The sequence below is a fragment of the Phalacrocorax carbo genome, chromosome 3 (assembly GCF_963921805.1).
Source record: "Phalacrocorax carbo chromosome 3, bPhaCar2.1, whole genome shotgun sequence".
Classification (NCBI taxonomy): Eukaryota; Metazoa; Chordata; class Aves; order Suliformes; family Phalacrocoracidae; genus Phalacrocorax; species Phalacrocorax carbo.
The window spans coordinates 84083578-84099073 of record NC_087515.1 but is presented as its reverse complement, the minus strand read 5'-3'; the positions used below and the strand labels follow the sequence as shown (position 1 = coordinate 84099073).

The window sequence follows — 15496 nt, the reverse complement described above, 5'->3', positions numbered from 1 at the left end:
AACACTGGCACTTCAAGTGGGAGCTTGGAGTGGATGACCTTCAGAGGTCTAACATCCAACATTTCTATGAGCCTATGCAAACAGAAGCAAAGAGAGGGTCTCAGACATGAAACGGGAGATTTACGCCCCAGAGCCACAGGGGTTCTGCCTTCAAAATCTACTCTTCTGCTAATTTTGTCTAACTCTGCAGTCGCTCTTTAGAATCTGGTTTAGCTTGTAAAATCAGAGTTTAATCAAACGCCAAGCATTTGTTTGCTGTTTTCATACTGGATACAGCGATATCACCTAGACTGGTAAGCCTTCTTATGGCATTGTCAGAGCTGAAATGACACGACAATTAACAACAAGTATTTAAACATTCAATTGTTCTTGTAGGCTAGCAATAGAGTTCCAACACTGCCATGGAGAAATGCAGGATGGAAATCAGAGTAGAGACATATGGATTCATTGCTGATTACCAATTAGCCATTTCCTCTCTTTAATGAGTGCTTTAACAATACATTCATACAGCTTCTTTCATCAACAAATTATCAGGTTTGTTTAACCGGTGGTATTTTCCATAAAACCGTGTCAATCGCCAGTTATTATACCTCTAGCTTTTAATTTGCTAACAGATAAATATTTTATGAATTACTCCATTACAATAATGGATGTTAGGTTAACTGCCATATAATTTAACAGGGCTTGCCTGTTATAAATGTTGGTACAGATCATCGCTTTTCTCCTTCTAGGACTATTAACAGTTAACATTACTGGGTGGGCGAAATACTTATTCAACCCCCTAGACTTGGAGAACAACTCCAGGCTCACCAGCTTGTAGAGTTATTATCCTCATAACATTTTATTTAAATTCATTACACTTGAAACACACAGGCAGAGCAAACACAGCAATAGCAATGAGCACTGCACTTTGCAGCTTTGCTGCCTTTTTGGAAAAGGTTATTTAGGAGACATTGAACAGAAAGGCAAGGGGTGGGTAAGGGACATGTAGCAGGGCACAAGAACAAGCCGACAGGCATGAAGTAGAGATGAACAGAAACCAGAGATAGAACTGGAGAAAGTCACCAACCAGCACAGGGCAGAGAACATCAGGCAGAACTGTAGAGCTCTCTGAACGGCCAAGGCACCCCAGTCTCTCTCCTCCTTTCTGCAGTCATCCATCCCTTTAGTTTTGCTTTTATTGTCTGTACTTTATACACATAATTTCTGAAGTGATTCCTCTTCATCCCTTCATGTTTGTTATGAAATATGACTAAACAACCTAGAACAATGTGAACATGTACATTTATTTTGCTAGACACTGGATTGGCCTTTCCCTCTAAGTTCATCCTCATTCTAGACTGCAGTATTTCAGGTGGGGTTTTTTTGCCTTTTTGTTTGTTTTTGTTTGTTTAGTTGGTTTTGATGTTGTAGGGTTTTTTTGGGGGGTGGGGGTAGTAGCTGCTTTTTGTTTGATTTAGGTGGGGTTTTTTTGATATACAAAAGCAATCTCACTTTCCATCACCTTCTGCCTGTTCTCAAGAACTGCTGCTCGTTTTCCCCTCCTTCAGCTGCACCTTTTGGGAAGTAAGTTAGTTCTAGTGAAAACCTTCTGGAACATCAAATATATCTATTAGCAGTTAGGACGCTCATGCTGATGTTAAACCCATCACAATCATGGAGTCACTTAGTCTACTAACAACTTCCAATCTTGTAGTTCATGACTGTATCATAAGCATATCCAATGAGCCAAAGAAGACCCAAAATTAAAATATCAAGGTACAAGAGGTAGCAACCTTCACGTCAGAACCGGCTGCATGAGGCCTCCCAAATAAAATCCTCAAAACACTTTTAGACATATGCTTATGAGGGTACCAAACACATCACATTTGCTCCAATGGTTTCTAATGGAACTGCACTGGATCTAAAACCTACACTTCACTGTTAGCATAATGATCCTCACTTACATGATATCCCATGGTTCAAAGTTACTGAAAACTCTACAACAAGCATGGATCACAGCCCAGTTCTCTCTCATCTACTCATCTATCCTAAACACAAACAGCTACCTAATTTTATATTCCTTTAGTACAATTATCCCAACAGGTTTCAGTCATGCTGATTTTACCAAACCTATTTTCAGTGAAAAACTTAGATATTCGCTTTGTAGTCATTGACATATAAACCACTGAACTTGGTGTCCAGGGTTGGTGGGAGCAACTTCCATTTATGAACAACACAGGGCTGGATGGTTTTTTTTCCCCTGTAGCACTTTCCCTTGTAACGTTACCTCATGCTAGCATCCAAATCAGGGATGTTACCTCCATTACTTGACAGATACAACCTTGTCCCATTTGCCTAGCCCTCCTTGGTATCACCCTCCTAGAACCAGTGTTTCATTAAAACAACTGTTCCAGTTTGCTTCAAATCAATTACGCATTCTCTCTGCCTACTCATCTCCTGCATTCCAGAGCCTGCCCCCAGACAAGAATAATGCCAAAAAGCAGCCCCAAAAACCAAATACCTGGATTTTGCTCTTTCTCATTTCACTTCTAAGATCTTGAGGTCGTCTCCTCTTTCTTGCTGTAGTTCTATCAATATTATTACTCACACAGACTTGGCAGAGGACTTCATAATCCCAACCTGTCTTGCAGTCTTGCTTTTAATCCAAGGCTATACCAGAGTTCCAATTCCTGTATCCCTGGCAGCTTCTATTGTCCACTGTTCTAAAATCTTCTATTTTTCCTTCAGTCTTCATAATTAAGGAGACAGTTTACTTACTTTACATAGTAGGCTTATATATTTGAATAAAATCAACGCCTAATGTTCTATGCAAGTTTAAACTTCATGCGCTTTTCTGTTTTCTCCCCCCAAACACTGAAGCACATTCCTCCTCCTTTCATCAGTGAACTGTTTTCTACTCAAGGTTGTTTCCAAAATTGTGGTGACTGTGTATGCGCATAGCAGCTTTTGATACTTCCATTCATCAGCAGACACCAACTTCTGGGATCATGGTCTCTGCACTGACAGTGCAATCAATATAAAAAATTTCAAGTGCCTAATTGACTCTGGACCATAACATGCTATGCCAGCCTTATAGCAGAGATCTGAGGACCTAAAAGAACTGTGACAAATTTTCCTATGTAATTTAAAAACAATGAGATTTGACTTGTGGAATTACATTTTAACATATTTCTTAAAGTCGTGTCCAGATATGTTTATACTCACAATGACGTTTTTCCTTTCAGAAGTTGCGTTACACAAATGCAACAGCAGTAGCATATAATACAGGTAACTGTAATAAAAGCGTTAAGAATGGCATGACTGGAGAATGAATGAGTGCACACAGGTGTGGAAGCACAAGAAAGAATGAAGAGCAGCACAAGGGCCGGTAGAATGGTGTGTGTTAGTGGCAGTTAGATTAGCAGGTCATCAAGATCCTTGAACATATGTACGTGCAGTTTCTCAGGACATGCAGATTAGGAGACGAAGGAAGGAGGTGGCACAGAATGGCGAGACTACACGTTGGACAAATTGGTTTGGACACATATCGGTTGTCTTGGTGCATCCAAGTATGCACACGACAGTCAGACTGAGAAACATTATTTTGTTTTTAAAATGAAGTCACCTTCCCTTCCTCTAAGATACTGTAGTTATTACAACGTTATTTTCTACTCTAGCATATATTAAACTTTTTTTGTCAAACCTTAAAACATTGCATGCAAGTAAGCAGAATATTAAGTACCTGATCTCATGCTTTCTCAACACACATTAAACTAGTTCAGTGAAAACATGCAAACCAAACATTATTACTTTATCTCAGTTACAGCAATCCTAGGTTTTACTAAAAACTGTGGAAATTTATAAGACTACACACATGACTTAAATTGAGAACCCCTGTCAAGACACACATTACTGTTATTTTCTGTGACCGAGTATTTGATGCATGTTTCAGTAATTTCTCTGACTCCCCCCGCTAGTCTGATTCTAGCAAAGCCTCACCAAGTTAAACACTGTCAAAATACTCCTCTATTAAACAGCAACTAAAGCCTTCAAATGTTAACAACGCGGTATTGTTAAAGAAATATTCTTGGACGTGCTTGACATGCAAACACTGCACCACTAGCCTGAAAATAAAACATTATTAATTCATTTTCACAGTATAAAATGTTAAAGTAAATAAAAATGCTAATACCTTAGATATTTAAAGCAAAAGAGTTTAACCTATCTAATGACATAATCGGTGTTACAAAGAAATCTGCATGCAGAAATCAAGTTTTTGAACTGTCATCGTCCGTGAGCTGTTTAAACCTCAGAGCGTTTATTCAGCATCTCGATACTCAGTATACCTCCAGTCAACTTGCCTCACTTTTCCTATATAGGTCTTATCCTCCCATGCTGATACTCCCCTGGCATGAAGGAATTCACCGTACTTCTAACGCCAGGAGAAATGCAGTGCTGCTTATGTAACACCTGCCATGAAATCTTTGTTTATCCCCTGTCACTTCATATTCCAGACACGTGAGACTGCTCAGATACTCATTTACTTTGTCTTTCACTTTTCCATATACTTTTAGTTCAATCTAAATGATAAAGCTTAGTTAGTTTATATTATATGCTGAAATAAAAACTTTATGACAGTCATTTTTAGCCCTAAGGAATAGGTGTTATCAATAAGTTAAAATACCTTCAGCTTTGCCTCGGGATGTTCATATGCCTGAAGCATTCTATCTTCTCATGACAATACAGTATTTGCTTCAGCCACATTTCTTAAAATTACTCTTTCTAAAAATTTTCTACTTTAATACATTTTTCCATGAAAATATTTTTTCAATTACTTCTTACAATCACATCTATCAGCCTTTTAAAGCAACAAATTTATACAAGCTACTTCTAACATTGTCGTAAGAAGCCACAGATGAAAACATTTTTGAAAGATATTTGCCAAAACAAAATTCAAGCAAAAGTAGCACTTAAATGTGCCTTGACTTCCAGAAATCAAAACCCAAAGCATATAGTTGTAAGAATGAAACTAACTCTACCAGTTTTGAATTCAAATGTGCCAACTGTAACACCAGATGCTGAGAAAAGTGCAAAAATAAAGAAAACAAAACACAGGCTCTGTAAAAGCGAAATGCTGTTATCTATGAGGACAAGGTATTTTGGTTTCAGCGTTTTGCCATTTCTATGCTGCAGCGCTTTGTAGTGTTTGTGAAGTTATTTACAAATTTCATTTAGCAAATAATTTTTGTTTTCCTTGAATTGACAAGTATAAGTTGGCCTTTTAAAAACAGCATAACAGAGTCCTTCAAATTGTTACAACTTCTAGGCAGAACTCTCTATGCCTCCAAGTAGTTGGCTTCATGGTCGCTTATGCAGCAACCTATCACAAAACTTATAAACTTGAAGAACTGGAATAAGCTATTTAGGCTCATTCGAACTCAACCTCAAGTTACAAGGAGACTTTTTCATCAATTAAATCCAAAATAAAATATGCAGTTTTGTATGCCATAGGCACACCTCATTGCCTTATTTAAAATTTTCCATTGCAGGAAGAACTAGAGAATATCAAGACTGGAGAGGGAGCCAAAGAGAGCAGGATGAAGAAAAACCAAACTGGTTCAGAAACATCAGTGCAGTAGGCAGCAAGAGAAGATTTTACACTAATAAATGTGGTACATGTCTTCTACTGTTACATATAGAGAAAAATACTTTAGTATTTAGTTTCCGCAAAGGACAAGTACAGTCTGAAAACCTGATTAAATTTTTAGTAACAGTTAACATCAGCAAGTAACTGATAAAAGCAGCAATGCATGCTCCCCAGCCAACTGAGAACCTCCTCGGCAAGACTCATATTCTGAAGAGTAGATTAGAAAGAAAATTTACATGTGAAATAGAATTCAGAGGGAAGTCAAAGTACCTCCATTCTTTGGAAACTGTTTTGCGTATCTCCCAAAAGTCAGGCTGGGTGAGGAACATCTAGAAGTCCAAAAGGAAAAATTGTGGGAGCTCATGAGTACATGTCCTAGATGCTGCAATACCCACATGATCGTGGTTTCTTATTGCCCTGGCTGTCGTTAAAACTAAAACATTACTTCAGAGATTTCTCCTTTGAGGAACAGTATCTCTTACCAGGAAGCTACTTTTTTGAAGAAAGTTATGTTAACACTTTTGAAAAGGAAGTTTGTTCTAATAAGTCTCCTGTATTAACAGATACTTCCATAGCAAATGAGCAGCAAATTTTCCTTTCCTGGAGGCCAGCAAATTTTACAAACCTGCTGATGAATAATGTCAAAAGGAAAATTTGTGTTTGGAAATTCTACTCAGAAAGACACTTCCACAGAATGAAGAGTCGCAAAATTATTTCTCTGTTAGGAAAATACAAAACTTTCAAAACCAGACCTAGTTACAGTGGAGAATTTTTGATTTGGAAGTGAAAATTCTGAGAAGTCACACCTGAAAATTATTTAGCTTACAACTTTGTTCCAAAAATTTGTGATTGAACTGCATCTCCCATTTCCAGACTGCTTGTATTTCTTCCAAGAAACACTTTTTCCTAGAAATACAGGTAACTCTACAATTGTATCAATGTCCAAGAACACTTTTCATCCTTTTTACAAATATCACCCGTAATAATGAATATAAATTGACCATGTTTATTCACAGATTATTAACAGTCAAACAATGAATATTTATTATTTTAGAAATGCTAGCTACACGTAAGCACTGCTATTAGTTCAGCACTGAAGTAAAAAACAAGTCATTAGCAATGAAGCCATTTTCAACTAACTGGAAGCAGAAATGCTAGAACTGCAAATTTTATAATTCTCTGAATCTGAACATTCATTTCTTTCAAGACTACAAAAATTGTTAGCAGCACTGCATGCTCAAAAAAAAGGAAATTAAAAAAATGCCATGAAGATGTACATACTTTAAGCTTTCAAAAGAAAGCTTTAATAGCTAAGCATCAGAAAGCAAGCACTTCATGATTTCAGAGTTGACTTTTAAATTAAAGCTTGCATATTTATCCTCTGCATAATATATCTAATGTGAAATCCAAATTTAGAAGAAATGTTTGTACCCCATGCAACAACTAGCTGATGTCTATCTCCTTTTTCTACCAACAAGCACAAAAGAGCATAGGGCTGTTGGATTGTACTGGATGGTCCGGAAAAATGGAAGCGACGTTCTCATCTCGACAAAGTAGTGCTTCAAATTATTTTACTTCCCCAGGGAAGGCACCCAGGCACCAAAGGAAAGAAAATGTTTGAATACTTGATTTAACCTTTTTAATCAGAAACAAATGAGAGTTAATACATTTTTTTTTTAGATATATTAAACATTTCTGCCTCTTATCAGTCAAGTCCTACTTTCACCTGCCATTGCTGATTACCTCTTAGTTGAAGCAGCAATTTTTGCTTAAATGAAATGCATTGATAGATGCTGTTTAACTAATGCAAACGAGCAAAGAAGCAAGAAATTATATGTTAAGAAAGCAGAGAACACGGCTGTTATACAGAGAAGAAGCCCTGCGAATTTGCTATTTTAATGACCTGCAGCACAGTCATATTTTCAGCTCAGTGGAAGGCGCACATGCAAACCCCTGTTTCCCAACAGGGCTAATGTTTTAAATCATTTGTATGAAAATATTTGCATTTACATTGCACTCCAGTGATTACTTAGGGCCCATACCTTGTAAGCATGCACTGTAATCAGTTTATTACTGCAGCCATTCTACTACAGTCCTACTGATGACTCATCTGTACAAAGAACAACCACAAACATTTTCTTCACAAGACGGACTTTTGACAGCTTGGTTCTAGTGGTGTCTCTTAGAAGCCCAGGAGAAACCAAAACACTGCTCCTCCTGGATTCTTCCTTTCAGTCACAGGCAGTTTGGCACATGCAGACTCTACATATTGAAACAGACTTCTGCTGCTGTATCTACCATCTCATACCAGTTTAGCTTTTTTTAAAAAAAAAACCCACATCATAACATTCACACCCTTTATAGTTAATCAAAGGCATTTCTTGTCCTTTATTAAGGTTTCAAATACTTAGTAAAACTATTGTGCAGCAGCTCTGCAAACAGAGCTTGTCAAAATAATTCTGTACATTTAGCACTGACCTGCTAAACCCAGAAACAGAGATGGCTCCCCTGTTTCCAGTCCAAGATAAATTCAGCCACTGGATGAGAGTGCAGCGAGACTGTAGGTATTCCAGAGATGTGTCATTAATCCTTGCCCAGTACGGTTGTAAACTGAGATGAATGTATTGTAGAGGATCACAGCAATGCTGATATAGTAGCTTACAAGTTTGTGCTAGTCTACACAGGTCTGGTACTGTAAGGTGACTCAAAATCAACTGGATGAGCTATATTAAAAAACAGAAAAAAAAAGTCACAGATGGTCAAATAGCACTTGAAATGTTAAGGGAACACTGCAAAGGAATAAGAAAAGATGTTCTAACTTCAAAGAAAAGTAAATCCTTTTACTTAAAAGTAACTTCTCGAATAAATCATTGATTAACTATTAAATAAGACTGCACTGCCTTCTCAATTTGACAACATATTAAACAAGAAAGGAAAAAGCAGATCAGCATATGAAAGTGACAGGAAGCTTTCAAATTAGAAGTTTCTTTACCCATGCTAATTTAAACAGTGATATGTATGTAAACACTATGTTTACATATTTCCCTTCATAACGTCTTCACTGCCATTGATCAGAACACTGTATTGGCATCCTCTTTCTTCTCTGGATTTGTTTTTTAAGACGGTAGCGTATCTGCAGAGTACATGGAAAAACCATACCATGTCCCAGAGTTTCCCCACACCCTGAACTGACTTCAGATTTATTTCTCTGCACCTTGCTTTAAAAAAAAATAAAATATCAGTGTTTTGTCTTCTACCTTAGATTGTCACCCATCCATGCTGGACTATGGAACTCAGTAAAAAAATTCAGCTTATTCAGATCTTCATTTAAAAGTAATCTCTTCTTTGCTGTAATACTCAGAGCATTTTTGTCATATGCCAGAGCCAAATCTGAAAGGCAAACCCCCTTTTTACCTTTATCAGACTGAACCATCTCAGCTTCAGAATAATCACCAGCCCTTCTGACTAGCAGCACTATAGATGTTTTCGTAATGGCTTATCTCACGCTTAGAAATTAAGAAATATCCCCCTTTCTCCTATCACGCTCTGTTTTCCTTTCTACAGGAAAAATCAACACACACAGACACATAAATACTCCCTTTAGGAAATAAAACACTCAACAACAACAAAAAAATCTCCTTTAGCTTAGAAACTGGGAGAAAATGCACTGGAAAAATGAAATCTAAAAAATAATATTTACCTTACAGGGGCTGTCTTTAACAGCTGTAAGTACCTGCACTCAAGTTATGTAACTAAAATTGACTAAAATGAAAACTAAAAGTGTTTTCAAGCTGAGTAGGAAGCAATAACTCACTGAAATGAATCAGTGCAAATAAAAAAAAAACCCCAGCCTACAAACCTGCTTAAACTGGAGAGAGTCCTGTGGCCCTTTCAAAAGACCATAATGTTTCATTTTAATGTCTTATAAGGATTCCTAAGACAAAACCGCCAAAAATCAGAATAAAATGCTTGACATAGAAATGAAAATGAAGCTTTTTGTGAGAGCCAAACAGATTGTACTTCCAACATACCAGTTTAACGCAGCTAGCTTCCGCCTCCCCTCCTCCCCCCTTCATTTTTGGAAGGGAAGAGATAAGAAAACAATCCAACTTCCTGCAAAATTAAAAATGTTACTTCCTACTCAGCTCCAGATTTAGTATTTGGATTCAAACATGATCTACGACTCTTCAAAAAATTTAACTTCAACGCCAAAATACAGTGTTTGCATATACTCCTGTTTCTCTTAAGCTTAATTTCAGGCCTTTCCTTTTCCCTTCTTGCTCCACCTTCCCCCTAACAAACACAACTCAGGATTTTTGTCTCTGCAGGTGCCTGGAACTCTCACCTCAGCTTGATGCACAGGATCTGTGTAGACATTTCAATGTGACAGCAATATAAATAAAAAATAGATATATAATAACCGCAGTTAGTACATTATAATCAACAAGGTTTGTTCCCAATCAACATTTAGTTTGTTGGCATTTTGATATCTGAGAGAGCACAAACTAATTAGGAACTAACAGATATAATCCCAAGTTAATAACTTGATTTTTGCTTGGCTCAGACCCATACGTCAGCATAAAAGTTGCTTAGCATAGTTTTGTTTGTCATTCTAATAGTAGATACCTAAACATACACCTATTTTTCTAAAGCCATCATTTTACTTTAAATAATTTTCAATATTCTGAAAGACAGTTTCAAACTATGTTGCAGCCTTCCAGCTCTTTCACACTCTAAGCCACCTAAATATCTATTTTACGAATGTCTTTTCCCTCAGATTTTTTCCATGCTAATTTCATAAGTTTTCTAGAGCTGAGCGCTGAGCAAAGGCTGCACAGTTAGCTAAATTTCTATCTACAATTGATGTGGCATAATAATGTCTGATAAAAACAAGGTAACACAAATTTTGTTCAATGGTAAAAAAGTTATTGTGGCTTCTGAGCAGTGAAGATAATGGTGAATGAAACTATAAATGCCTCACCAGTGTCCCTTTACACTAACTGATGACTTCAATCAGTATTTTATAACATGCAGGATATTGCAATCTTTCTACACCTGAGACGAAATCTCTTACCACATGAATGTCTTAATCAGAAAAAGTAATCCTCCTTTAGTTTTTTACTGAAATTATGCTACTTCATAGTATCTAGAATGAAAAAGATATAATAAAATGTCACTACTATGACATTAAGATATAAAGTACTACTTTTCTGGCTCTTGATTAAACAAAGATAACAGGTTCCAAACCTACAGGCTAATAGCCGTTAATCACCGTTAATCTGGAGTCTGGTGTCTGTCAGAAATCTGCTTTTTATGTATGTGTATCCTAGCATAAAGTAAAACTTGATACCATAATGAGTATGTGACATGATGTGCTGTATTGTGTTATACTGTGTTCATGGTGAGTCCAAGAATGCTGCAGAATTGAGTATCTGCTTTGGAAATTAATTTCGTAACAGTTTCTTACAAACAACTGCTTTTACTCTGCATTTTTGAAAAATTATGGCAAATTATAGCTTCCCACTTTCTTATAAATCAATCAGTAAAAACAAAGATTATTGGAAAAAACAATACAGAGGAATATAGAGAAGAAAACTACAATTTATATAACACTGATCACCTCTCTAAGCTATGATGGACCAAAAGTACACAAGTACTTTCCCATTTCCAGGGCAAACATGGTACATGCCAGCTTTAGAGATGTGGTGAGATCAACACCCATTACAGTTAAAACCTCCAAAAACTGGAGGTTTCCAAATCATAAGTCTCCACAACAATTCAACAAACAACAGTACACAAATTCATTGTATATTGTTTAAGCATAAAAAAAGATCCTGATTCGTACCCAACTTGTGTGTTTTATTACCACCACAGGCCCCAACTGCAGCATTTTACATAAATGCATTTATTTTTAATTATAAATTAAAACATACAGCATCTTAAAGAAACCACACATCTTACTCGCTGCAACATTCACTTATAAGCTCAGACAGGATTTCCATCATACTCTTCAATACATGGGGTAAAACTTTACCAATGGCGTAGCTCCCAATAGTACTTACCTACCCAGAAGTTTCTCCCACTTTTTTTTGCTGAATAACAGCAAGCAATACCCAATAAAATACTGTCTGTGGCTCGAACACAATAACGCAGAATTTGATTTGGCCAGGAAATAATGCTTGGATGCTGGTCAAACCTAGAATATCAGAACTTTGTACAAATTTTCTTTCAGTTCTTCAACGTGAGTCCCTCCAATATGAAAATACATTGGTCTATGCAAATCACTCATTCAGAAACATACAAATGAATTACTTGCAAAATTTTTTCATTCTGGAGCTAGAGCTGCCACAGCTTAGACTCTAATTAGAATTGATACTAAGACATGCTCAGATAAAGGACGAAGGATATGTGCACAAAAAGGCAAAGACAGAAGGCAGGAAGAAGACTGTATTCTAAGGCTTCTGACATTCCTCAACGGAGTTTAAGAAAACACAGTCCCTAGTTCCACGATCCTATAGCTTGCACCAGCAAATGCATACACATGCATGCATGTGAACGCATGAAAAGTGGATCTTGCAACTGTTCCACAAAACACAACCATTTAACACTCTCTTTTCTTTATTCCACTCACATAACATGCTTTGGCAGAGCAGGCTATGTATCACCAGGCTAGAGGCTCTGATCCTCTCAGGAATGAAAAACTGTAAAGGTTAAGCCTCTTCTTGATCCAAAGAGCAGAAAAGGATCTTACTGACAGACTGCACAATCAAATAACCAAGACTCCAGGAGGACTAAAGCTAGAGAGATCTTCTCCATGTACCATCACTCAGAGGCTAGTCTGCTACAGCAACTGCCAGTATATTGGCCATTAACTGAAGAGAATCTGGTGCCGTATGGTTATTAGCTGTTACGACAGCTTTTAAGACCCTCACAAGTTTCTCTTTCCAGAGAGAGGCATAAAATCTTGCTGATTATCTGAAAACCTACAAATGCTTGTTCTCGAAAACCTTAAGAAGTTTACTGTTGAGGGAAAAAAGTGTATGACACTTAAAAATGATCCAGCTTATTGCTCTGATTCTTCTAAATAAGTATCGTTTAAGGGATGCAGATCTTACACTCAAGACCCGCTTTCCTGGAACATAGGTGCCAAATCCACATTTAGCGGTGAAATTCGCTTCCCCAGTAGACATGAACAGCTCATAAATCTTGTAGGCAGCTTTTGGAAAAACTGGCTTCAAGTAATGACAAAGATGTCATTCATATCTTTTTATATCAAAATTTATATAAAAATATCTTTTGGACTGCAGCATGCAGCATTTCTCCTGACTCTCCTCTCTGGTGAACAAAAGTTAGGTTCTTGGTACCTGGCACATCTCGGTGAATCTCAAACTGCACTACAGGTATGCTGTGGCAGGTATTCCTCACCTTTCTCAAACACTTTTAACTTGTACAGGCCTTCAGGTCTCAAGCATTCCTACAAAGCCAACTAAGACTAAGGCCTTACTCCTTCCACTTTACAAGTAGCACTTGCTACTTGTCAAAGGTAACTGGCAAGAAAAATAAGGACATGAAGCATCTCCTAGAAAATCCTTAATTTTAAGGTTATTCTGAAGAACAGATGATAGTACAAGTACTTTACAGCTACTAAGGGCTGGTTAACACCATCCATGAGCAGGGAAAGAAAATTCTCTCACCTAGTGCATCTAAGATTTCACACTTTCTTCTAACAAAGTCTGTGCCCCAGGAGCATTTTTCTCTTTTGTTGGCAGGAACAATCTAGACTCTTACAATGTTTTTGGAGATCACACTGCAGCAAGACATTCCTAATGCCATTTTGAGAAACAACACAGTCCATGAAAGGATAGTCTATGGAAGTTTCATAGACACAATGAAGGCAAAACAAAGGCTGGAGGAACTGCTGCCTACCTTAAGATTAGGACAGAAGACCATTCAGCGTGCATATTTTGTGAATTATGGAGGGTAGTACAAAAAAGCCTGAAACAGCTCAAATAGGCATATATATGAAGACTTAGGACAGTTACATGTTCACAGTCAACATGAACATATAAAAACATAATATTTTTCACGTAATTTATCAAAACTGGAAGGAGTCAGCGGTTGCCTTAGTTCATCATTACAAGGTTCGAACACTTCCCAGAAAATCTGACATTTGTCAGTCTTGAGGACAGCATGCAGAGCACTATTCCCATACCTGATGCAATAAAAACTGTCATACTACAAAGTACCACATTTTTATTGTTCCGATACCCAAACCTTCCAGCTGGACCAAGAAAGTAGGAGACTACGATTTCTGCTAGCACAAGACTAGTCCAGAAATAGTCTTTTGTAGTTTTCTGATAAATATTCCATTCATATTTTCAGTTTCTTTAAATCAAAGCAGAAGAAAAAAGTGTGCTTGGTATTGATAAATCATATAAATGCATTCATGAAACCAAAGGTGTTAAAAAATGGATAAAAAAGGAAACTGGTACACAACCAGGAAAGCAGAAAAGCACAAAGTACATGAAGGCAGAAGTTCATAGGAGCAACAGGACTACACAAATACTTCCTAAATTATAATCTTAATATGTATAATCATGTGGAACAAAGAAATTAACCAATCTCTGTGGTAGCCTACTATATTACAAATCAATTTATCCAGCCTCTTCAGACAAGACTTCCTAGATTTAAATCATTTTCTCTACAGTTAATTTCTTTGAATGACTAAAACCAACACAGTTTTCAAACTTTCAAACAGTTACACATTTTAAGATATTCTGAAATCAACTGCACTTTTGCATATGCAAAGAACTTTTTTACTTTCGTACTGACACAAAAACAGCAACAGTAAAACATTAAACATTACATGGACTCGGGGCGGGGGGGGGAACCACCACTACAGCTAACTCAGGATCAAGTCAGTATCTTCGTCTATTATTCCACTGCGGCAACAACCTCCCCTCCAACCTCTAACAGTAGAAGACTTAAAAGAGAGGATAAATACAGAGGAGAAAGATGGAGACAGTTGTTACATTTTCTTCCTGTTTCCTCTTTACAAGCACAGCAAACTTCTGCAGGTTACTAGGACACACAGTCACCCAACCATGGCCTTCACATGCCAAACCGGGGTACTCAGAGACAAAAGATGTGACAAAACCAAACCACTATTTGATTAGATCGCCTATTTCTGGAATTGCCCTGCAATCAGTGACAGCATCTCTCACCATCCTCCCTTCACTTTCAAAAGTGAGTCTGATTCAAGCCACAAGCACTCCAAGCATTTGATGAGTTACCATAGTAAACAAATGCTTCTTTTGCCAGACTGCACTACACTGAAGAGCAGGAACAATCATGCCCCAGCTCAAGTCCAGAGGTCTGACCGGCAAGTAAAGGCTCCTTTCCACTATGTGCAAACCTAGTTTATTTCAGAAGAGGTGAAGACATTTATTTCACCTCTCAATTCTTATTCTAACTAGGATACCAGCCTCCATAAACAGCTACACCCCACTGAGAATTTCTTGGCCTGCACACAATATTCAGCAATCATACTTCACAATCTCATTATACTGGAAATTACAGGAAAGAAAATATTTATCTACATGGACTCTGAGCACACTTGGAACGGCCCCGCCACCAGGGGAACTGAAAGGAGCAGTTTCCTCAGAACTGTTTTCTGTGCTAATGATAGACTAAAAAGTAGCAAACATCAAAACAAGACAGCATTACATTAGTCCAGCTATAACACTTTTTACCTGCACCATGATTCAAAACTTAGCTGGATGGAAGACTCTTATTTCATGGTAATATGAAAATATTACGGCAGCTTCAAGAACAAAGTTTTGTGCTTTTGCAAGAGAGATAACAGGA

The 15496-nt window shown here is 37.3% G+C and overlaps 1 protein-coding gene across 7 annotated transcripts in view; it reads right to left on the bottom strand.

Moving 5' to 3' along the window:
• Positions 1–15496, bottom strand: part of FBXL4 (F-box and leucine rich repeat protein 4) — a 70594-nt gene that overhangs the window by 37629 nt on the left and 17469 nt on the right. For all 7 annotated transcript variants that reach the window (XR_010372258.1, XR_010372257.1, XR_010372259.1 and 4 more), the window contains one exon: positions 8108–8352. Coding sequence is in view for 4 of the 7 variants with exons in the window: in XM_064447578.1 (XP_064303648.1) it covers positions 8108–8352 (245 nt within the window). In the remaining 3 variants the exon portion in view is untranslated. The remainder of the gene's footprint in view (positions 1–8107; positions 8353–15496) is intronic.